This window comes from Ornithodoros turicata, chromosome 5, assembly GCF_037126465.1.
Source record: "Ornithodoros turicata isolate Travis chromosome 5, ASM3712646v1, whole genome shotgun sequence".
In the NCBI taxonomy this organism is placed as follows: domain Eukaryota; kingdom Metazoa; phylum Arthropoda; class Arachnida; order Ixodida; family Argasidae; genus Ornithodoros; species Ornithodoros turicata.
This window is the reverse complement of record NC_088205.1, coordinates 7143985-7166735: the sequence shown is the minus strand read 5'-3', so window position 1 is coordinate 7166735 and position 22751 is coordinate 7143985. Positions and strand designations below refer to the sequence as shown.

The 22751-nt window shown below is 43.6% G+C and overlaps 1 protein-coding gene across 1 annotated transcript; it reads left to right on the top strand.

The window, feature by feature from the left end:
- The first annotated feature begins 192 nt into the window (after nt 1-192).
- On the top strand, nt 193-22350 carry LOC135393882 (NPC intracellular cholesterol transporter 1-like). Its single transcript, XM_064624209.1, has 25 exons — nt 193-351; nt 3409-3568; nt 4439-4602; nt 4697-4934; nt 8461-8751; nt 9285-9555; nt 9624-9750; nt 9864-10069; nt 11371-11571; nt 11646-11706; nt 11782-11910; nt 13725-13907; nt 13964-14078; nt 14282-14409; nt 14485-14622; nt 14694-14783; nt 14862-15052; nt 15127-15245; nt 15304-15430; nt 15857-15918; nt 16003-16150; nt 17263-17494; nt 19754-19867; nt 20769-20931; nt 20995-22350. The coding sequence occupies exons 1-25, from the start codon at nt 208-210 to the stop codon at nt 21042-21044; spliced, it is 3852 nt and encodes a 1283-aa protein (XP_064480279.1). The 5' UTR covers nt 193-207; the 3' UTR covers nt 21045-22350.
- The last annotated feature ends 401 nt before the right edge of the window (nt 22351-22751 follow it).

Here is a 22751-nt window from a genome sequence, read left to right as displayed (position 1 = left end):
ACGTGTGTTATCTACATGTGGTTTGCACTTGCATTAGCATCAGAATTGCAAAATAAGTTAATATGAGTTATATAATAACAATAACACCGTAAAGTTGTGTGTGTGTGTGTGCTGGAAGTGTTGCGCTTTGCCCTGTTTCATGAACCAAATTGAATGGTGGCGCGGCAGTCGTGTTTCGCTTTTACTTTTATCGCGAGCGCACGTGACATGCACTTCACGGGTGATTTCGACTGTGCGGGAGGTGTGCGGTTGTGGTGTCCATTCAAACTTTTCTGCGTGACGCAGGTTCTATCTTCGCCATCACTGATGAATAATTTTCGATTTGGATGGGTTCTCCTGCTGCCATTTCTGGTGAGAAAACCTTAATTTGATCGTGTTCTCTTTTATCAGTTCATCATATGCATTCGTTCACCACCACTGGTAGCAGTCTGGAAGGCTCGGGGGCTCGGGTGACAGTTGTGTCTCCGAGAGGGTTTGTTGATGCTTTCTTTTTGGCATTCACCGTGTTAGGTGTCACCTTGGTGGAGTGTGGAAATAGCTGATGTTGCATTTTCCTGGGCTCCATTCCTCGCGCCGTAGGTGCGCAGCATATTGATACCACTGAATTGTCGAAGGCAACACCAAGTTTCACTGTTCTCTTTCATGACGTTCCTCAATAACGTGACTCTCGAACTCGTTAACTCAATGACGAGAGCTCCCATTCCTCTATTTATTACTCATACTAGTGACGCGCGCCAATGATAGATATGTGTGTGCACACGGAATTTTGCGACACCCCCTAATGCCCCCCAACAAGAGATCTTTCAATCCCCTCCCCCCCGCAAGCACGCACACACCAGTCAGAACGGCCAAAAGCGCCACAAAAAGCAGTGGATGTGTGTGTCACACCCCCAAGATGAAAATCCTGGGTTCCCTGTGTGCACCAACTATATTTGAGCAATAGTATATGCATGAAATGAGCTCATGTCGTTCTTGTGTGAGACCTGTAGTCATGGCTTGCATTTGATTTAGTTAATGTTATTCACAGACAACAATCAGGGGCTCATTTTCCTTGCGTGAATGCATGAGCACACTTGTTATTACTATAACACGACTCGCTGTGAACATGACAGTTGGCTAGCAACGTTAATATGGGTAGAGTCAATGTACTCCAGAGCCAGCTGTTTGTACCGACCAGAACGTTATGGGTTTTGTCAGTGATTTTGTTAGTGTCTGTCTGGATACTTGAAGTTGAAAAGTTGCCGGATTGTGAAATACATTTTTTTTTGTGTTCTTTTTCTGGTGTGAGTCATATTCTGGATTGACCAGTTTAACCCAAAATATGTTTAAAAATCCATAATTAAATTGAGAGATAAGGTACGTATTCATGTAAAAAATATGGTAGTTTTTGGTATTGGAACAATTACTTCTTGTTTAACATAAGTGTAGGATGCAAGCAAAATGGTGATAATTTGCAGATCATCACTTTGCTGGGCTAATTATGGATGTTGCACATGGTACTTCTGGGTCATACTTCCGTACCATCATGAAGACCAACCCGAAGAACAGGGGTGCTGGCAGGGGTTCTCCCAAGCCCCCACCTCCAAATTGGCTCCCTAAAAGGCCAAAAAAGCCAGAAAAGTTGCTAATATGGCCTCCCCCCTGCTAGTATGACTGGTGGGGTTTCATCCCCCATTCATACACAGTATTTTTACGAGAAGGGTTTTTCAGAATTTGCATGTTCACCTGTATGAATGCTTACTGCAAGTAGCACTATTTTAAGCAGGGAGGAAAATCGGTTACTTCACGTAAACACATTCAGTGGCACCGCAACTAACCCTCCGACACAAAATATGCTATTAAAAAAAGACTAGCCATTTCCTAATTAACTGGATGCTGTGAATGGAAATATATTATCAGTCATTTGTGTCTAGCATGTGTCACTCTATTATGCAATCTTCCTGTACACAGGAAGTTCTTAGTGTATCTTAGTGGTGATGGACTTCCAGTGCCTTTGTAGAGGAGTATTCAGTGCCTGATTTTTGAGTGGTCCGAGTTATTGCCATGTCTTTCTGACTTGCCAATTCTGAGGGTTTGGTGCCCTTATCTTCTTCTAATCCCTGCTTTATTGCAGGAATTGGGGATCTAGCAGTAAATGTTCCAGAGATTATCTCCCAGTTTATTGCTCATTTTTGTTTTGCTGCTTGTCCCCAGTTATTGAACTAGAACCTCTGGCCTATTTTGGACAGGGAACATTAAAGCATTTATGACTCGTTTAATGGTGCTATTTGCACAAGTTTGTAGAGACTGTTATCAGCCCTTCGGCCTTGGCATTTTGCATGTTGGAATAGTAAACAGAGGCACATGGCGTTGTATGTCCTCAGTATTCCCTGTCGTCGCGTCTGACTTTTTAGGGCTGAATACCTCCTCCAGATTTGGGTGGGAAGAATAGGGTGCTATTTCTAAATCTGTAATTTGAGGTGAAATCAGGTGCCATTGATACATTCGGGTGCTATGGAGTTATTTTTGGCAGTTCTGTCTAGCAAGGCAGTGTGTTGGAACATCCATTCATCACGAATTGTAGTCATAACCACTGCATGTTGTAACATTGGATATGCTTGGCATAGTTTATAGTTGCACTCAAATGATATTTACATCACATATACTTCTACAGCTAAATAGTAGAGATGGGACGAATTCAAAATTTTTCGAATCCAAATACAAGGAGGGTTCCACAAATCTTTCGAATCATTCCCTTAAAAAGTGTTTAAAAAGCAAAAAAAAAAAAAAAAAAAAAAACGCACTTCTAGTGAAAATTGTTTGGAGCAGAATATGATACCTTTGTTTAATAATGCTTCAGTTTCAGAAGAGAATATACCCACATAGTTCTTCTTAAACATAATTTATTTAGCATGTTGTTAATCGACTGCAAATTAATGCACAAATTCTTGAGTGTGAATTATTTCCATAAAAACTAAACAACAATCAAAAGCAAAACCAGGTTACTTTTAAACTTGTAATGTAAGAGGTCCTGCTGGAACTCTTTCAGTCCAGAGAGCAATGTATGAATGTAAAAGAAACAAACAACTTAATAGTGCTACGTGATACAACATGATTAGAACTGGGGGAGAAATCTGGTGTAACCCAAATTGCTCAACAACTGATTCTGTGAGGAGTATTCGGTGGGAATCTGTTTTAACCCGAAGAAGTCTGACCCTGCATACATGAGCGTGTATCACCATCGTGTCAGCTTTTTATTCCTCAGTCAGTGATATCACTCGATTAACGAGGCACTCAAGTCCTTGCTTTGCAGTTAACATCGTCTTCTTTTGACAGATAAAGTTGATTGGTTGGTGTTGGCAGTGAAAATGGTATTGTTGTTGGTATTGTCCCTTGTTTCTTTAGTGAAAATGGTGTTGATATTTTCAGTTTGTGAGCATCAGCTGCGATGGGTGTGTTATGCGAGGACAGTGCGGTACTGATCCGCTAACTCAGAAGACAATACCGTGCATCTACAATGGACCCCCCAAGCCAGTCAATTCCACATCTCTTGCTATGCTTCGCGATGTGTGCCCAGATCTGTTAAGTGGTAAGCAAAGATAAAATGAGCAATGTTCACATATTTTCTACTGTGTTTTATCTAATTTTTAGTGGTGTGTTTTGTGAATCGTTTATGCAGTTAACCATTTCATGAGGCAGGCTTTTTTTTTTTTCATGACTCCTCCAATGTGAGAAGTTTTAGGTGTTGTGTTGTAACATTACAGGTTCGGATTTCCAGTGATGGGGGAAAATAATTTTTTTCTATGCATTTATGATATTTATTTATTTATTTATTTATAATACTGCTGATACTGTTAATGAATTAGTCATTGAGCGCATTAGTAATATTCAGCGGGGATTTAGACTGTTGATTTAGACTTAGTTTAAGTGAATTAGAACTGCTATAGGATTCAGTGGCTAACGTCTTTAGCAAAGGTGCAAGAAATCACCTTCTCAGAATCGAACTGCTGACAGACTAGTAAATGTGGTGGCCAGGCTAGAAAATGAACGTTCAGATAACCCACCAATGTTCATATAGCATAGCTATGCGAGGTGTAATATGTGCACTTTTTTAGCTTCCTAGGTTGACAAGCATTCGTTTACATGAAGGAAAGCTCTGCATTCTTGAAAATGGAAGGGTGTTTCTTATCTTTATAATATATAGTGAGCGAAGTCCATATTCTATTTACGCCTTTTAAATACAACATTATGGAGTAACAGGCGAGAGGGCCAACAAGTGGATTACTTGATGTTTAACATTCTGATGAAAGCAGTTGAGAACATAAAACAAAATTAACACAAGACAGAATATGTTGTTCACATGTTTAGTATGACAGTTCATTTTATTTAGCTGCTGCGCATTATATTTGTTTCTGTTACATATTTTCAACTTGTACTATTGTCTTTCTTTGCACATTAGCAGGTAAGAATGCCTTCTGCTGTGACGATACATCAGTGGCGGAACTGGTCACAAATCTGAACGTGTTGGGAGCCTTGCTCAAGCCTTGCCCATCGTGCTTCTTGAACATGGCTCGAGTCTTCTGCCACATGACCTGCTCCCGTCAGCAGAGCGACTTCCTTGATGTAAGCAAAAGTAGCCGTTGTTTTTCAACGTCACAACACCGTCGGAGTGCGACGAGGGGGTTAATGATTTTATTTAATGTTTTATCTTTACTAGGTAACATCAAACATCTCCTCCTCCTCTCCACCAGTCACCAATGCCACATATTACATTACGGACACATATGCCACGAACAGTTTTCAGTCCTGCAGAGACGTGCAGCTCAGTGGCGTTCCAGTGCTGAGAATCCTATGTGGGGAGTATGCGGATAACTGCACGCCGTACACACTACTTAAGGCGTTGGGAAGTCACGACACAATTCACTCTCCATTCCTGATAGACTTTTTCATCTCAGGTAGTACCATCTCCTTTTTTGTTTTTGTTCAGTTGACTTTTTTACGACTGAGGTTCCCATTACCATGTATTCACATGAACGACATTCCCAGCAGAAGCGGAAGACGCAAAAAAATGTCGCAGCTTTCTGAGCGCTCACGCTCACCGTCCGGTGTTCACGTACACTGCTAACCGTGGGGAGTGTCTTGCGACACATTCACAAGATATTCTGTAGCAGACGACAGGAAAAGACGCTGACTGTGTCGTCTGCTAAGTGTGCAGTACGCCACTCCCGATATTCCGCACGGTGTGAATCCTCAACATAACACGGGACAGAACTTTGTCTTTGTGAGCAGTGTTTTCGCTTTTTCTTCCACCAAAATCTTCCGAAAGGATGTCGCTCGTGTGCATACAGTTTAATTAAGAGTATGGGGGTGACATTTAGCATGTCACGAAATTCTGCCTCATTTGTGAAGATGTCCACCAAAAGTTACCAGTGTATTGTGACTGCACCATCGAATTCCCAAACACTGTCCGAGAAAGCAGTCGCGTGCGACAGACACGATTCTCGCGTGACGTAAAAACGGCTCTGTGCCTTTTTTTTTTTCTTCTCGGCTCGCGCGTCTCTTATGCGTGCTTGAGCTGTGCCGCTGTACGTCACTGGTCACGTGCCGGAAGTCCATGATACGTCTTCTCATTCCGCGATGGGCTCTTTGCATGAGGAGAGGATTTTTTAAAATCCCTTACAGAGCCTTGCGCATGCTCTGTAGGTCACCTGTGCTTATCGTTCTTTTGAGCGAGCTCATTTTATTCGTCGCGGAACACTCCGCGGGAAAATGGGAAACTGGATCACGTCCATGCTTCTTGAACTGGAGGAAAACAGCGCAGGAAGAGGAGGATCGAGGGAGGATCAACTCTACACCATTGTCGAGGTTCTCCTTACTTACGTTAAAGAGGTTGGGACACATCGCCTCAAGTTATTCCAGATAAATCGATCTGCATCGATGTGAACCTGCATTCAAAGTTTTACAGCAAAAGGGACGCGGAGGAAACCATCACTGTGAATACTGACACTCGTGCGGCTGTGAAGTCACGGCAGGCGTCAAATGAGGAAGCGCGAGAGAGGTCACATGCTTAAGACAACCAATAGGAATGGACAGAGGACAAATCTGGTACGTTTCCAGTCTCACGCTGGCATTGCAATAAGTGATTTTTTGGAATTGCTGAATTTGTATTTGGATTCTAATGTAACTTGCATAGATGGCGTTTTATACACCCAAAAGGATGGTGTTTTCATAGGTTCGTCTGTTGCACCGTTCTTATCTGAGATCTATTTAGGTTGCCTCGACTCTCATTTAAGTGCTTTTGTAAATTCGTGTTTGCCTGACACTGTTTTGGTGGCTAGATACGTTGATGATCTGATATTTATGTCTCGTTCCTGCTCCTGCTTGGTAGAACTGCAACGTGTGGCTCGTGAATCGGCCCCCGAATTAACATTTACGGAAGAGCATCCTACCAACGGGAAGTTGAAGGTTTTAGATTTGACCTTACACTTCAAAGGTGGGTTATGCTGGGAATATGGTGCATCAAGTAATAAACCCCTTCTGCCAAGAAGGAGTTGTTATTCTAAGTTGGTGAAAAATAGTTTGATAAATTCCTTGATAACCAGTGCATTAACCAGATCTTGCTCGCATTTTGTGTTCAGTGCTCTCAAGCTACAGACCGCCAAATTGCAAAGAGCAGGATATGAGTTTAAGCTAATACAGCACAATCTACTTGCTCAGTTTCAAGCTCGCCCGAAACGCTTAATGGAAGAAAATGGGAAAAACAAGAAAATTGCAGTAGTTCCGTACTACCACAAGATTTCCCATAATTTGAAGGCTATGTCGAATGAGATGGGGGTCAGTCTCCTCTTTAGGAACAACTTCAGGTTAGATCATTTAACGCCTTTTTCGAAACCAGAGTCTGCCTGTAATGTTGAACACAGAACCATCAAGTTTGTTCCTTGTGCAAAAAATGTTGTATATAGAATCCCGTTAGCTTGTGGCTTTGTATACATAGGTCAAACATCTCAATGCGTTAACCAAAGGTTGGGCCAGCATAAAAACAGCCCAGATTCAAATTTGTCGGATCATCTAAGACTCTGTAATAATTGTCAACCCCTATGGTCCCAGACGGCGGTGCTGGCGTGGGACCCAGACAGGCGAAAACGTCTTTTGAGAGAAGCGTTGGCCATACAGAGTGTGGGCAATTGTATTAGTGTGCCGTCTGTATGTATCCATCCGGCCTTCAAGCGCCTCCTTTGACCTCCTTCGACCTCCTTCAACTCTTTTTGTCCTCAATTCCCTATTCCCCTCTCTGTCTTCCCTCGCACCGTCTACATGTTCATGAAGTTCGTTGTTATCAATTAAACGTCTTGCTGGTTTTGAGCCTTCGTGTTTGTGTTTGTTTACGTGTTCTTGCCCATCACTCAGGCTTGCCTATCATGGAATGGACAGAGCTTGATATGTACGAGTGTTCAGTGGCTTATATCTAGGGCCTGACCTTTTAGGGCTATACCAGGTTAGGTTATACCAGGTAGGGTTATACCGATATTTACCTCCCGATTCAAATCTGGAAAAACAGGGTTTAACCCGGTATTTCCTCGAAAACTGCTGGACCAGAGGAATCTGAAGTCGTCACAACTTTGGAAACTGTGTTGTAACTGCATAAATATGCTGATAGCTACAAACTGTCAAAACAATGATCCTGCTGCCTCTTAGATGCAAGTACTAAATATTGATACTCTGTGTCTACTGGCGTGTCATGTGTATTCTGCGGAGTAAACCAAAGGTTTACGTGTGATCCAACCAGATTCAACCGGAATCAGGTTGAATTGGGTTCAGTTCAACCTGATTACACCCGAATTATTGAAGCGAAATATAGCCAGATATTTACCCTCCAGATTTTGTTCCGCACGCCTTCGAGAAATCCTTCTCGTGAAAAGAGTGCACCGCAGAACGAGAGGACGCCGTGACCACAACCTGCTAGACCATAACCATGTCATGGCATCCCTTCCCAGCGCCGCACTTGGAAGCTGGCGGTGGCGCCACTCATTGTCCCAGTTATTGCTTCAACTTCTTCAATACTTTGTACTTCAGCTTACCTTAGTATTTTTGTACAAGCGGTGGATATTCCACGGTATCGTAATTCTACGTGTTTCCATAGGAGCTATTGCTGTCGTCTGCTACAGTAGTCACGTGTAAGCTTCTGCGCGTTCAGAATTCAAATTTTCATCGTCCAATCGTGATGCAGGTCTCGCGTGCCGATGAGTAACGCCCCTGGCCGATTGTGCGGACGGGCTCCTCATAGGGGGTTGCTGATTCTGACATGGTCGTTATATTCTAGTAGGTCGTGGTATAAACGGCGCGTGAGCTGCGAACACAAACAAGCTACGGAGCCCTCAGTATGTCGCACGAGAATCGTGTAGCTTTACACACATACAAAATTCAGATGCACTGGTAATCGTACACACACGTTACAGTAAGAAATTCTGGTTCTCTCAACAGATGCATCCGTTGTTAGAAAAGGCCATGAGTACATCCCTATGAATGCCCCATACACACACTGTTGGGAGCCTGCAGTTGCCGGAGGATTTCCATGTGGATGTTCTACTTGCCACTACACGTGTGGTTCACCGAAGAACTACCCCTTGCCAACAGCTCCGTGGACCTTACTGGGCATTGATGGCTTCTACATCGTCATGTCTGCCACCTACGCGCTTTTCTTTTTGATTGTTGTGATTGCTGTATTGGCACGCTATTTGATGCTGCGTCGTCGCAAATCTCAACAGGACTTCGGTAAGCTTTACGCAGTTTCCAATGGATAGTATTGGCAGAGCGAGTATACGATAAAACTCGTATTTGGCAAAAAAATCTCCTTCCTGTAAACTCACCTAATCTAAAAATATATATATATGGCTTAGCAAATCACTTTCGTTAACTTTCACATGTGACAAAATAAAGAAGTGATCAATACCTACGGTTGCCACAACAGACGACACAGTGTCCCCACAGCTGCTGTTTTTCTGGTGATGCATTACATTTGCATACACCGTTAAAGTCTAATAAGAATAATAGTTTTTTTTTGTGTGTGGGTGTGTGTGAATAATGATTAGCCCTGGTTGTAGTGGGCTGGAATTCTTCTGAGGGCATAGTTCCTTTATTATATTAAAAAATAGGCGCATATCATATATATGGTGTGTCCGTGTCTGCATGTAACAGCACAGCAACGTGCCAGGAAAGGAAAAGTTGGCTGCAAGTTTTTTTTGTATTCTTGTAATACTCTCATGGAGTACAACATCCACCGATAACTATCATTGATTTCATTCAAGATCCTATGCTGTCAGATGACTCTCTTTTGGACCTGGACGACGCGGAAGCAAAAAGTGGCCAGCTGCAACGTGGGATCATTCTAGGCTTTACTTGGTGGGGTCGCAAGTGTGCTCGGTGTCCCTATACTGTCCTCCTAGTGTCCATATTAGTGGTTGTTGCCCTCTCCTGCGGCTTGTTCTTTTTCACCGTACGCACCGACCCCGTGGAGCTGTGGTCTGCCCCCGGAAGCCGTGCCAGGCAGGAACGTGACCAATTCAACGATTATTTTGGGCAAGTTTCATCAACTTTCTGGCGTAGAAACTTTCTGGCGTTTCTGACGTGATCTTTATATCTCGTAGGCCATTCTACAGAGTGGAGCAGGTTGTAATAACTAACACCGGAGGCGAACCATTTAATTACACTTTGAAGGAGAACAACGAAACTGTGGCGTTTGGAGGTGTCCTGAACAGAGCTTTTTTGCATGAGGCAAGTTGTGATGGTTGAAACTGGAGAATTTGGAGAAGCTGACGTTACGGGGACGACTGCGATCTCGTGAATTGTGGTAATGGAACACCATTGTCGTACATTTTGTGCCATAGGTTGCGAATCTTCAGGAGCGCCTGCTCGACCTGAGGGCAGATTATGAAGGCAGGACAATCACCCTCCAAGATATCTGCTTTTCTCCGCTGAGCAATGGTGTCTGCATGGTACAGTCTCCACTAAACTGGTTTCTCAACAATGCCTCTTATCTGGACCTGAATGTTAGTGGATACACTTACCTGGACCATATATACTACTGTTTCCAGTAAGTAGCAGCTTGTTTCTCCACCTCTAACAATCACCTATCTCCATCATGACCCCTACGGGGTTAATCTAGCAAGCGTTACACATTTCAATTGCATCTTAAAAATAGAAGGCGGGGTGTAGCACACCCCAAACTTTGCAAAACTGATAGCCATTTGTCTGAAGTTTTATTGGAATTTTGTGCAAGTGCTGTGGCTATGTAGAAAGAAAATTAAAAATCTAGGAAAATTTTGCCCCATACATTTTCAATGGCCTATCTCGCACAAACATTGCCATTTTTTCTCCTGTCTGCTTCACATCATCTGCTTCACATCATGGGGATCATCTCAAGATCAAGGAAATTACACCATCAACATTGTTATACCAGCTATCCTGCATTGTAATGCTTCTATGACGTTGTAGTTCTGTTAACATGAAGTCGTGAAACTCATCTCTAAGGTACTTGTTACCACGTTCTGTTTAGGCAGCTGTAGGAATCCATACTCCTGTTTATGAAAAAAAAAAAACTTATATTATTACTTTTTGAACTCTGTTGTTATTACACTTGCAGTAGCTTTTCTTGAAGAATTGCACAATAGCAAGCCAGCTGGGGACTAGAAATGCTCCTTGGAGGCTTACGTATTTGTGTCGTCCATGTTTAGTGTGTCGTCCACGTCCATTTGTGTTGTCCAGCGCCTCAGCTAATTACTCATTGTTCTCATTAAATGTGTTCACTTTTGTATTAAACTTTAGCTGAGTTTGAGACGTCAACCGTATGTGTCTGTCCTCGTCGTCCCTAGTCTTGGAGGGTTTACTGTTTGTTTCTTTTGTTTTTTGTTCATTGCGATGGGGCCTACCTTTCACCACCATATAAGCAAACATTTTTCTTGCAATTAACATTGGAAAGGATTATCTGCATGTTGCAGAGACGCTCCACACATAGGGCAGCTCCAGTGCACAGGGAAGATGCTCCTTACAATGGCGCTCTTGATGAACCCTCATGATCCAGCTTGCAGGTCAGAGCACGTAAGTGCTGCTCTGGCTCTGTGACGTATGGAGGCAGGGGAGGCTGGAAAAAAAACAATGAGACGCTTGAAAAGACGCCTGGCTGTTGGCTCTGAAAGACAGTTTAGTAGAGCCACCGGAGTGCGAGGGATAGAGTACACAGAGCGCGTTGGGTAGAGCTGCTACTTAACGCACCCATAAACTCATTACACGCACTCAGTTTGCTGCTGACATGTATGTGCTGACCTCTGGCGCATGCCAGCTCCTTAAGAGTTGCGGTCACGCTCATCTGATTCACCAGCTGTTTGATGCCCACAGCGATGAACTGTCCCCAAGTGATGGCCATTTCAATAAAATACCGTGCTTGGGAAGCTACGGTGGGCCCAACTATCCGTACGTAGCCCTGGGAGGGTTCAGCAATGACAGCTACAAGGATGCAACTGCTTTGGTCATCACCATCCTGGCCAACAATCACGTTGACCCGAGTCTTCTCGGCCCTGCTATTGCCTGGGAAAGGAAGTATGTGATCTGGCTTCGCTTCTAAATATTTTCCCACCTTTTTGAGATGCTGATGCTTTGCTTTTGCTTTGCAGATTCATTGACACTTTGAAGAACTATTCACATCCGAATGTTTCTATTTCTTTCCTTTCCGAGGTGTGTGTCTTTTCCGTCTCTCAATACAGCTGCACGTTGCACATATAAGGCACTTGTAATATTTCCCTATTCCAGAACTCCATTAAAGATGAGCTCGATCGTGAAAGTCGGTCGGATGTGTACACGGTCTTGGCAAGCTACATGATCATGTTCCTTTACGTGTCTCTGGCCTTAGGACAGTTTCACTCCTGGAAATCTATCTTTGTGAGTATCATTACTTTGCTCTTACGGAGGATATAGGGTAACTATTAAACCGCCGACCATTAATTCGGACTCGTAGGAGCCACAAAATTTGTCCGAATTATCGAGCAGTCCGGATTAGTAGCCAATGTCGAAAATCCGCTTCAAATAATTGCCTTTATTAGATACATTCAAACTGGGTTGAAAAAAACAAACAAAAAACATGCACACTGGGAAAAAAAAACTATCAATGTGCACCTGTTTAGCAGCAAGCACACGAGAAATAATGTCTTGTCGCATTTCTGCTAAGGTCGCAGTGTCGAAATACACAGTTCAGTGCGTTTCAATGGCCGGGGTTGAGGGAGAATCCGCGATGTCCACGCCACTGCCGCTGTCGTCATCCGATCTGTCTGTGTACAGGTTGAGAACCTGGGCGACGATCTCATCCGTGAATTCGCACCAAGGTTCAGTGCACCGGTCAACAAGGTGTCCCTCTGGTGCTTCTCTACACTCTGAACTATGTGGATAACCTTTACTTTCTTCTCTAGAGTTAGTGCAGAATACCCTCCTCTCTTGGCACTCATCTTCGCTGAGGCAATCTGCTCTACGTTCCCGAGAGCATCCGACAATGAACGATCGTTGTAGTCCGCACACATAATGTTTGTAGTGGTTCCATCATCGTCACTGGATGCAGATGCCGATACTTTATCACTTTCACATCTCATGCTCACGCGCCAGGAGCGTCGGTATCGATCTTACGATTTTGGAGTTCGAAGCGCAGGTTTGCGCAAAAAGATTGGTGTGGTTGGGCGAAAATCTGTGCAAATTATGGAGCACTGACTCCCCAAAATGGTCCGACTTATTGGAAGGGAAAATGCATTGGCTCTATGGGGACTTTGATGAAGCCAAACTTTCTGTCCGGAAGGTCTGAATTATTAGGGTCCAAATTAAAGGTTGGCGACTGTAGTAAGGTGACGCAAAGTGTTCGTTCCTATTCATTTAACGAAATTTGTGGGAATCATTTGCTTGGTAGGATACATTACTATCCAAATAGTACTAGGATGTACTCAGGTCTACCTGAGAGCTGCATGGGGAATCTAACATGGTGATACGTATTTTATTTTACCAAAGTTGTGTTATTTGATGCAAGAGAGAGGTTAAATGGCTCCATCGTGAAAGTGAAAAGTGCATGAACTAACCCAAGTCTGTGTTCTTGTATAACTTGTGTCATCAGTGGATAGTGCATAAGCCACTTATGCCTTGAACTGCCAAGAGGAGCAAAACCTTGGGGTAATGTACTCACCCACTCAGGATAACGTGTCGCTGTGTTAATCAGTTCTTTCATTCCCTACACGTATATGACATAACTCTTCTCTATGTAAATTTGTTTGTTTGTTTCCAAGAAGTCTCCAATAGGCAGATAATATACAGGATGAGGTCCCGTAGTTTAAAAACTAGTGGTGGGACCTCGAATTGTGTACAAAAATGGGCGACTCAACTTTTGAAAAAGGCAACAGAAAACAAACAATAGAGAAATGCATAAGTATGTATAATTTTCAACATGTATGCACAAAAATTATGACTTGTGATCACTATTTCGAACTGATACAATTAAGTAAGGCACTTTCGAAGCAAGTAAGCATGGGTACATTTCTGATATTAAACGGTAATGAATTCAATGTCTTGGCAGAAAAGTGAACAAATTGGAAGACACCACAGTCCTACAGGTTGGAATCTCTAGAAAATTTTGACAATTTCCGCGAGTGTGAGCGACAATAGACCTACACGTAAGTTCGATGTCCGGCATGAATTAATTTTATGTATTGCGTTCTCTGCAGGTAAGCTCCAGGATCACCCTTGGTCTTGGTGGGGTGGTGATAGTGCTTGCATCGGTGGTTGCCTCACTCGGCATCTTCAGCTATTTCGGTTCACCTGCCACACTCATCATCATCGAAGTGATTCCATTCCTTGTCCTGGCTGTTGGTGTAGACAACATCTTCATTCTGGTTCAGGGATATCAGGTAGAAGAGAAATTGTTTCATTCCTTAGCCATTACAAAATGCTTCCTACTGTGCAGAGAGAACCTGTAACTGAGGATGAAACCATTGAAGATAGAGTGGCCAGAGTTGTGGGGAAGTTTGGCCCTTCTGTGCTCTTGGCTAGCATATCAGAGGCCACTTGCTTTCTGTTGGGTAAGTGTGGCTGAACTAAGGAGAAGGGGGTTGTTCGTGTGTCATTTGTGTATCACATTGTATATTTGTATAACTTTGTATATCATGCACATTCTTGCTTGAACACCATTTGAGAAGAAAATTATAGTCAGGTCCCTGGCCAAGTGCCAATGTAACCATTGTAGTTCCGGTGTACCCAGTATAAACACAGTGTCTTTGTGCAGGTGGGTTGACTACTATGCCAGCAGTGAGGACCTTTGCTCTCTATGCTGGGGTGGCACTGTTGATTGACTTCTTGCTCCAGATCACGTGCTTTGTTGCTCTGCTCACACTTGATGCTAAGCGTCAAGAGGTAATGAATCTCGCATCTGCCTTCATCTGTTTACTAACCCATATCGGAATTAATTGGCGCTCGTTGTGTTTTCAGGCTGGCAGGTTAGATGTTTGCTGCTGGGTTAAGACTAAATCTGGCAAGCTCGAAGAAACATCTTCGGGTCTTCTCTACTCCCTGTTTGAAAATCACTATGCTCCTGCGCTGATGAAGCGGCCTGTTCGTCTTGCTGTCGTAAGTTAGCCTTGTTACATCAATTGATTGTGTGGCATAACTTAATATGTCATGTGATACTCAAATTGCAGATGCTCTTATTTGTTGGGTGGCTCTGCTTGTCTGGAGCTGTGCTGAGCAAAATTGAAGTGGGCCTCGAACAAGAAATTTCCATGCCTTTGGTATGTTGAGGGAACACATGTTAACGAGGGTGCATCGACTACAGAAATTTACTGATACTGCTCCATTTCCTTCGTCAGGACTCCTATCTTCAGGATTACTTTAGAGCTGAAAAGTCTCTGTTGGATGTTGGACCCCCGCTCTACTTTGTGGTGAAACCTGGTTACAACTACTCGAGTTACAGTGAACAGAATTTAATCTGTGGAGCTCCCGGCAGCAACTCATATTCCCTCACAGCCCAGGTAGAACAGGCAGTCATCTACGAGCAGATGTAAGTGTGGCAGCGTTACTCTTAGGCAACGTCCGCAATTATCATCATCATCATCATCTTTTTAATGGTTTCAGAACAACCATATCCCAGCCAGCATTATCTTGGCTTGATGACTACTTCACTTGGGCCAGAACAGACACTTGTTGCAAGATGAACGCAACTACTGGAGAATTTTGTCCACCATCCTCCAAAGGTGAGATACCGATGCCATCTTCTCGAGCAGAGCCCTGACACTTTCCGTTCCTGCGCAGGTTCGGAGCACTGTGTTGCGTGCCTGGCAAATGAAACTGTGCACAATGACAGACCCACGGGAGAGACTTTTCACAAATTCCTTTCTAATTTCCTGGCTGACGTTCCCAGTGCTGTCTGTCCCAAAGGGTGTGTACAACTTGACATATGAATAGAGCCTGACGTTTTCGGGAAATATTTTTTTTCCTAAATTCGCGGGGTAAAAATCTGGTAAATAAACATGCGCTCTAAATTCGTGTGAATTCGGGTGGCAAAGCTTCCAGTATGCTGCATTCTGGGAGAAATTGGGCTCAGTTGTTTAAACTAACTGTTCCGTTTTGGTACAAACTGTTAAATAACTGCATTTGCTACCAAACAACTTAGTGTGCATTCTTACAGATGTCTCAGTAAGGGCAATTCGCCGGGTAAAAATCTGGGTTTCACCCTAAAGAGGCAACCTTCAATTCGTGTTGCAAATTCGGGGAAGAATTGGGTTAAACCGTAAAACTTTGGGCTCTACATATGAACAGGTGTGGATCCGTCAACGAATGACATTAAGAGCCCTTCTGATTTCAGAGGCCATGCAGCGTATGCTAATGCTGTGCAACTATACAACAACATCACTGGGACTGTAGGAGGTACGGTATCCTCACTGGTGTCCTTATGGGCTTCTCCGTGCACGCCCTATTTGTTGTGCTAAGCCGATGTTGATTTTTATGCAGCAACCCAGTTTATGACCTACCACGGCAGCCTGAAGAATTCTCAAAATTTCACGGAGGCACTACGAATGGCTCGGTTTGTCGCAGACAACATTACACGTACGATTAGGTTGTCGTTCCCTTCTAGCAATGCAACCGTGTTTCCATACAGGTTAGTAAAGGGCGTACACCCTCTCCTCTCCTCCTCTTGAGTGCTTTCTGCTTCTATTGCTTGTTCGATTGCACAAAAAGAAGACAAAAGACATAGTTCACTCTTTTTTTCTCTCTCTCTCTCTCTCTCTCTTTCTCTTTATTAAATCCAATCTAGCAGACCTACATTTTATGCTAAGAACTCTTTGTACTTGTGAAAGTGCTTATTGCAATTTCTACTTTCATGCACCATAACAACAGTGCACCTTTGCTAAATTCCCCCCTTTTGAGATGTGACAATTCTGTGGGCATCACTTTGGATATGTCTGCAAATGGTGATACAACTGGTCTCTGCTGATAAGCAAAATGAATGTAAATTGGTTGTCTTGCATACCTCAACTTTGAACTAAGCCATAGCAAGGAAGCACAGTGTGCAGTCCCATTAATTCAAACTCTAAGGGGACAGAGGATTTGTTTGAGGAGGAGTTGATCTGATTGAGGGCCTGATGCGCTGGCAGCACACACTAGCTGCCATGGAGATGTGTCATGGCTCGCTAGGCCCTGCTGCACATTCACACTTACCCTTCACGATTCACGGTGCCTGAAATATAAGCAGCTCATTCATATTCCAAAATATTTAAAATTACAGGCAAGCATTAAAAAACCCCAAGGCAAGAAATATGTTATCTGTGCTTGCATTCGCTTCTTAAGCCGCGACTATCAACATTGTTTGCGATGTTGAACCAAACCTATCGCAAGCCCCGTGTAAGCAAATATGGACAACCTATTTTCGAAGAAATATCGACCATCACCCACGCCTTTTTTGGTGGCTTTGTTGAAAAAAAGGAAGGGTCTTGATCCCCTTAAAAAGCGAGGCTTGCTTGCTTGCTTTGCGACCACGAGCAAAGGGGACCACGCAGCCGGACGTTTCCGGGATGTTGCGTAGCTGGGTGCGTCTGGGGCGAATTACCGGGTGCTTTTCCCCCATGGAAATATGCACGTCCTTGGCGGGACCTGAGCGTCAGTTCAAATTATCTGCAAATTCGAATTAAGAGATTTCAAATTAACGGGATTGCACTGTGTAAGCTTCAGTGAGGAAGCCACTGTACGCATTCTCTGTAATTTTGCTCGCAGCGTGTTCCATGTGTTCTACGAGCAATACCTGGACATGGTGCACCAGTCTGCAGTTCACCTCCTCATCTCTGTCTGTGGCGTTTTCACCATCACTCTGCTCCTCTTGGACTTGAACCTACATGCTGCATTTGTGGTCTGCGCTACCATTATTATGATCCTGGTGGATCTCATGGGCATCATGTACTTCTGGAACATCTCACTGAATGCAGTTTCCCTCGTCAACTTGGTCATGGTAAGCACCCCTTCGTACATCTGGGCTGGCCAATATACAACCACAGTACGGTGGGTACCGCATGTACAGTGAAATACCAAACACATAATATCCATTCGTGTAACCTGTCCTAATAATGCGGGCGTGCAGAGTGCAGCATGCAGGGTGTTGAGGGTGCAGGGGGTTCTGGATAAATCACTGGTATGAAACAGTCATAGCCTGGGGGACCGAGGAATGCACGTTATCAACCGTAGGTACGGTGACCTACCGGTGATGGAATTTCGAGATATCCGTACTGGGGAAAAAAAAAGAGCTTGGACTTAAGAGGGCCCAAATACATAGGAAGCATTGGGACAAGGATCAGGACGCCAAAACAAATTCGAGATATCCGATATTTTGAGATAAGCGAGTTCGAGTTGACGGGGGTTTACTGTAATTACGGTCCAGTTCAGGTTTCAGTTCCGGTTCGGTTCGAATTTGTAAATGCTGACTCTTTGTTTCGTTAAATCGAGATATTCGTTAAACGGAACACGCCAAGTTAAACAAACATGGCTGCCACACTACCAGAGCCACGCGTTCCGCAAAGCGTCATTTGTCATGAAACAGGTACTAAGGTAAGAAGGGCACAAAATATCAAGCTTTATTCATAACATAATGCTAGGTAACGCGTAATTTGTGCACAATGTCTCTCTGAGTGTTCATAACCTTCGTAACTCCGGATGAACCTCGACTGCTTTCTCCAACACGCTCGCGTATCGAAGTTTCTTGGTTCGTTCACTCGCACTCTTGATGTCCAGAAAGAACAATAGTACACCGCCGAAAAGAACGAGAAATGGGTACATGTCACGTAGACGTCTGCGCCAATGGAACCTTGAACGGCAGCGGCATCATGCCCATTTTACCACCGTCAGCATTAGCAGAGCGCACAAAGACAAGTAATGAAAAGGCACAAAACCGCAACGTACTATCGTCGTCATCAACACAAGCAGATTAGACTTCGTGAGATGTCAGCAAAAAATGTCAGCAATGCATGTTTTCTTGTCCGAAAATGGGTGCGAAGAGACCCTCGCGCCGGTTTTGAAACAGCGTCTGCGCACCGATTACCGGCGGAGGCGACGCACATGTCGGCACGTTCGTGCCTCCAGCACGTGACAACCGAAGTAATCAATGAAAACTCGCGTAAGGACAACGGAGAGAGAACGGAGAGGGAACGGAGAGGAAGTTTCTCCTCTTTTTCTTCGTGGTGAAGGGGAAAGACACGCGCAGAAGAGCCCAGGGATTTTATTAAATAGAGGGACCAAACGAACGTATTTTATTAAATCGAGCTCAAAAATACATTGGAGTCTATGGGGACACGCTCGTGCAACGGTAATTTTTCATTAAACAGAGGATTTCGTTAAATCAACGTTCGTTATTGAGAGGTTCAACTGTATATCCATCATAGAGAATGCTCAAGGGCACACTGTAAATGAAGACAGATCCTTTAAAACACATTTAAGTGTCTCGTCTCAAATGTCTCGTCCAGTGTTGCTTGATGTTTGAAGCATGTTCCTCTCTCACCAGTGCCACTACGACCACTACAACAAGCCCCATCCGAAATAATGATGGGGGGAACCTAGCGATGGACACATGCTAGGAAAGGACTTATCCTGAATTGAAATGCTTTCAGTCGTTCCAGCACGGTCGCTGGCACATTTTTATCTTTCTGAACAAGGACAAGACTTGACTCTATCATTCTGCAATAGATTAATAGACGATGATAAGCACTGAGGCGTGACCAAAGGCAGGTTGGGACAGCGCGCTCATTTTCTTGTTATTTTGGTTTCGTCACTGATTTCGAAGCCAATCAAATCTTCCTTACCTCCTGAAGAGAAAAATCGGACTATGTGTTTTCATTAACAGGATTTGCTTCCTTGAGAAAACTGATGTTCTGAGGCCGGAACAAACATAGATGGTAAATCCAGATGATGTGGGTTCGAGTCGTACAGTTGGCTAACCTTTTCAGTGACTTTCATCTTTTTTCATCATTGTTTGCTTCCTGATTTGTAATAGTCTTATTTTTCAATTATATGTATATTTTTTATTATTATTTTACTTTTTATTTTTATTTTTGCTTTTGCAAAAAAATTTGTTGGGAGGTCTGATTGCTTAGTCAACCAATTACAGATTGTGAACATTAAAATAGTAAATAGTTCAGATACTCCATTCAGGTTCACTACAGTATTTGGTCTACATTGCATTGTTACAATTCTGTAAATTTGCCTCTTTCGTTCCCTTCAGGCAACTGGAATTTCAGTCGAATTTTGCTCACATGTGACACGAGCGTATCTCATCAGTGCCCAGCCAACCAAAGTGCTGCGCTCCCGTGAAGCCTTATCAAAGATGGGTAGCTCTGTAAGTCTATTCTGTTTGCTCAAATTATGTATAGATATTTTGGTTGTGAACAAGGAGAGGCATCTGTGGTATATGTCCTATCGTAGACAAGCTAGTTTGCCATTCTTATAATTACATTGTAGAGTAACACAGGAGTTGTAGAAGATACGCAAGGGATGTGGGAACATATTTTTTGTGACTGAATTCCTATCCCTCTCCTCTTAATTAAAGAAAAAAGAAAAATATGAACCACAATCTCAAAAGTGTACACAGGCTAACCTGGCAACAATAAGTAGGAATAAACGGTTATTCTGTCACTTTTGCGTGTTTCCAAGATTTTACTGAGGCTTTCTTTCATATTCTGTCATGGCCTCTTAAATTTCCCTTGACAACTAGGTGCATCCCATTCCCTGTCATCTGTTCTTCACATACAGTAAAACCTTTTAATTTGGTGAGCCCACTTTTTTGAAAGTTGGGTACAGGGTACAAATTTGAGGCCACGAAATCCAGATGCTAAAGGTCGTGGCTTCATAGCCTCATTTGTAATATGCCTTAGATTGCCCTTACTATATTTGAAGTGGTGTTGCAGCAGTTGAAATACTGATTAGCAACCAAGTGTGAATATAAAGTTTAGCATAAACTTTGCAATTGTGTCATTGCTTTCAAAGTGTTAATTTTTGTTTGAAATTTTTTGCGTGTTCTTAAAATATGCAGAAATAGATATAAGTGAACAATGGGTTTTTCTTTTTCTTTTTTACATGACTTGCAATTATTATGCACAGTTAAACAGCAACTGATGCTTCATGAATGTGTTGCAGTGTGTTGCAGCACAAACATTGTCACTTTTTCGAGTGCTGGAAGTGGGAAAAAAACAAAAACAAAATCCAGTCCCAGAATTGAAAATGAGTATGCCTCACCCCAGGTTCTGTCAGGCATAACGCTGACGAAGTTCGGTGGTGTAGTAGTCCTAGCATTCTCCAAGTCACAGCTGTTCACCATCTTCTACTTCCGGATGTACCTGTCCATAGTTCTTATAGGAGCTGCGCACGGATTAATCTTTCTACCAGTACTGCTAAGTTACATAGGTGAGTACAGTACCTCGAAGGTGCGACACATCTTTTGCTCACGTCACCCACCCCTTTGCACAGGTCCCCGCCAAGCAAGGACAAGAAAAGAGGACACCAGTTCATCAGAGTAACACTAGTTGCACGCTTCACAATCTCAAAAGCCTCCTTTGCAATTTTTCATTGTTGTGCTTCGGAAGGCTCATTTCCTTCAGCTTGAGTTTGGGCTACGGGTATTGCAGAGGGCTACAGGGTAGCTGATTTTGAAGCCCCGAAGCACAGATCGTAAACTGATGCTGCAGACCATGTGCCTGTTGCCCATCTTGCCCATACCATGTTGCAGTTCTTTTTCTCCTTTTTTATCTTTCTATTTTCCTATCAGGAGTGTCATATCAGATATATACACATATGTGCAGATTGTTTCCTTCTTTGGTAGAAGGCCACTCTATTACAGACTACTTAAAGGTTTCCATTCTCAAAGCTGCTTTCCCGTCAGAGTTCACGTGCCCTGCAAGACTTGTCTGTAAAGGGCTCTTGTGATTTGCAACTCTTGCCGTGTAAGGAACAAACTGACAGTAAAAGATAATGTGAATTGTAGCAATAAAGAAACATTGGTGGTAGACATGAAGCAAGCAGTTTAGAGCACGAAAGACAAGAAAATGAATGGTCAGTTTTTCAAAGTGTGGTCCCCCCCCTCAGAATGGTATGTCAGCCGTTGTGAATCCTGAGGGGGGAAAGCTGTGTTGATCTCTTTTCTTACATAATGTTCTCCAGGATTGCTGCTCGTTTCATGGTTGTTGCCACAAAGGTACAGCTGCGGAAGTATAGTCCTGGGGAACACCCCTTAGTGTGTGTAGTGCTATTGTGAGCTTTATGAAAGGGAGCACGCAGATAACCTCCTCTGCCACTTGTGGCGGCGCTCGGTGGCGAAATATGAAGGTAAAGTCTAGTGCTAGCTCCCCCGCTCTATCAGTCTGTGACACCAGGCCGTAACAGTGTCCCTCGGGAATATCAGCTGTCAATGGAGTGCAGCAGGACCGACGACAACACAAGATACGGCGGTGCCCTTTCCACTTCCATGCAGAATGAGCCACAAGGTGTGACACTTCCTTCCATTTTATAAAGCTCTCAATAGTCTACAGTTGTAAATTTTGTATGATTTCAATTCCTTTTTAGTGTGCTGCCTGCACCCACTCTATCAGTTTGAATGGCAGGAGTGATGTGCCATACTTGATCATTGTGTAGATAACATAAGATTTCCTAGGTGGACTAGCACTCAAGAATGTGACACACATAATATGATGCACAGCTATGTCTATGTTGGTCTATAATTTGCTAGATTTTATTTGCTGTCATACATTAATAAGTTACTTGTGATTAAATGGACACACATGCGTCAACAGATTGAGCGCAAAATAAAGGTTTATATTGCGTCTACCACTCCATTAGTGCAGCTGTACTTGATTGACGAATGTGAAGAGAGTCTGTGTGCCCTCTTCGTTGAATGAAGCCCCTTTTCAGGTTGCCGGCGCCAGTGTAGCGTAGTGGCTAGCACACTTGCCCCCCAGGAACTCCCCGGGTGGGGGCAGGCCCGCTTCGGGAAGTCTACCCAGCTGACACTCAAGATGAAAGTTTCGAGGGATAGTTTCGAAAGTTTCTAAGAATCGCGTGTTTCATGCGAGTGATCATGAAAATCCTGTAAAAATTTGCCTCACAATGTCGCAACATGGAATTCCCGACAGCCTGCCCGACCTCTGTGCACGAAAAAAGGGGGGGGGGGGGAACAGCGGCGGATCTAGACCCTCGGTTTGGGTGGGGCGGTTTCTTTGTCTGAGCGCGTA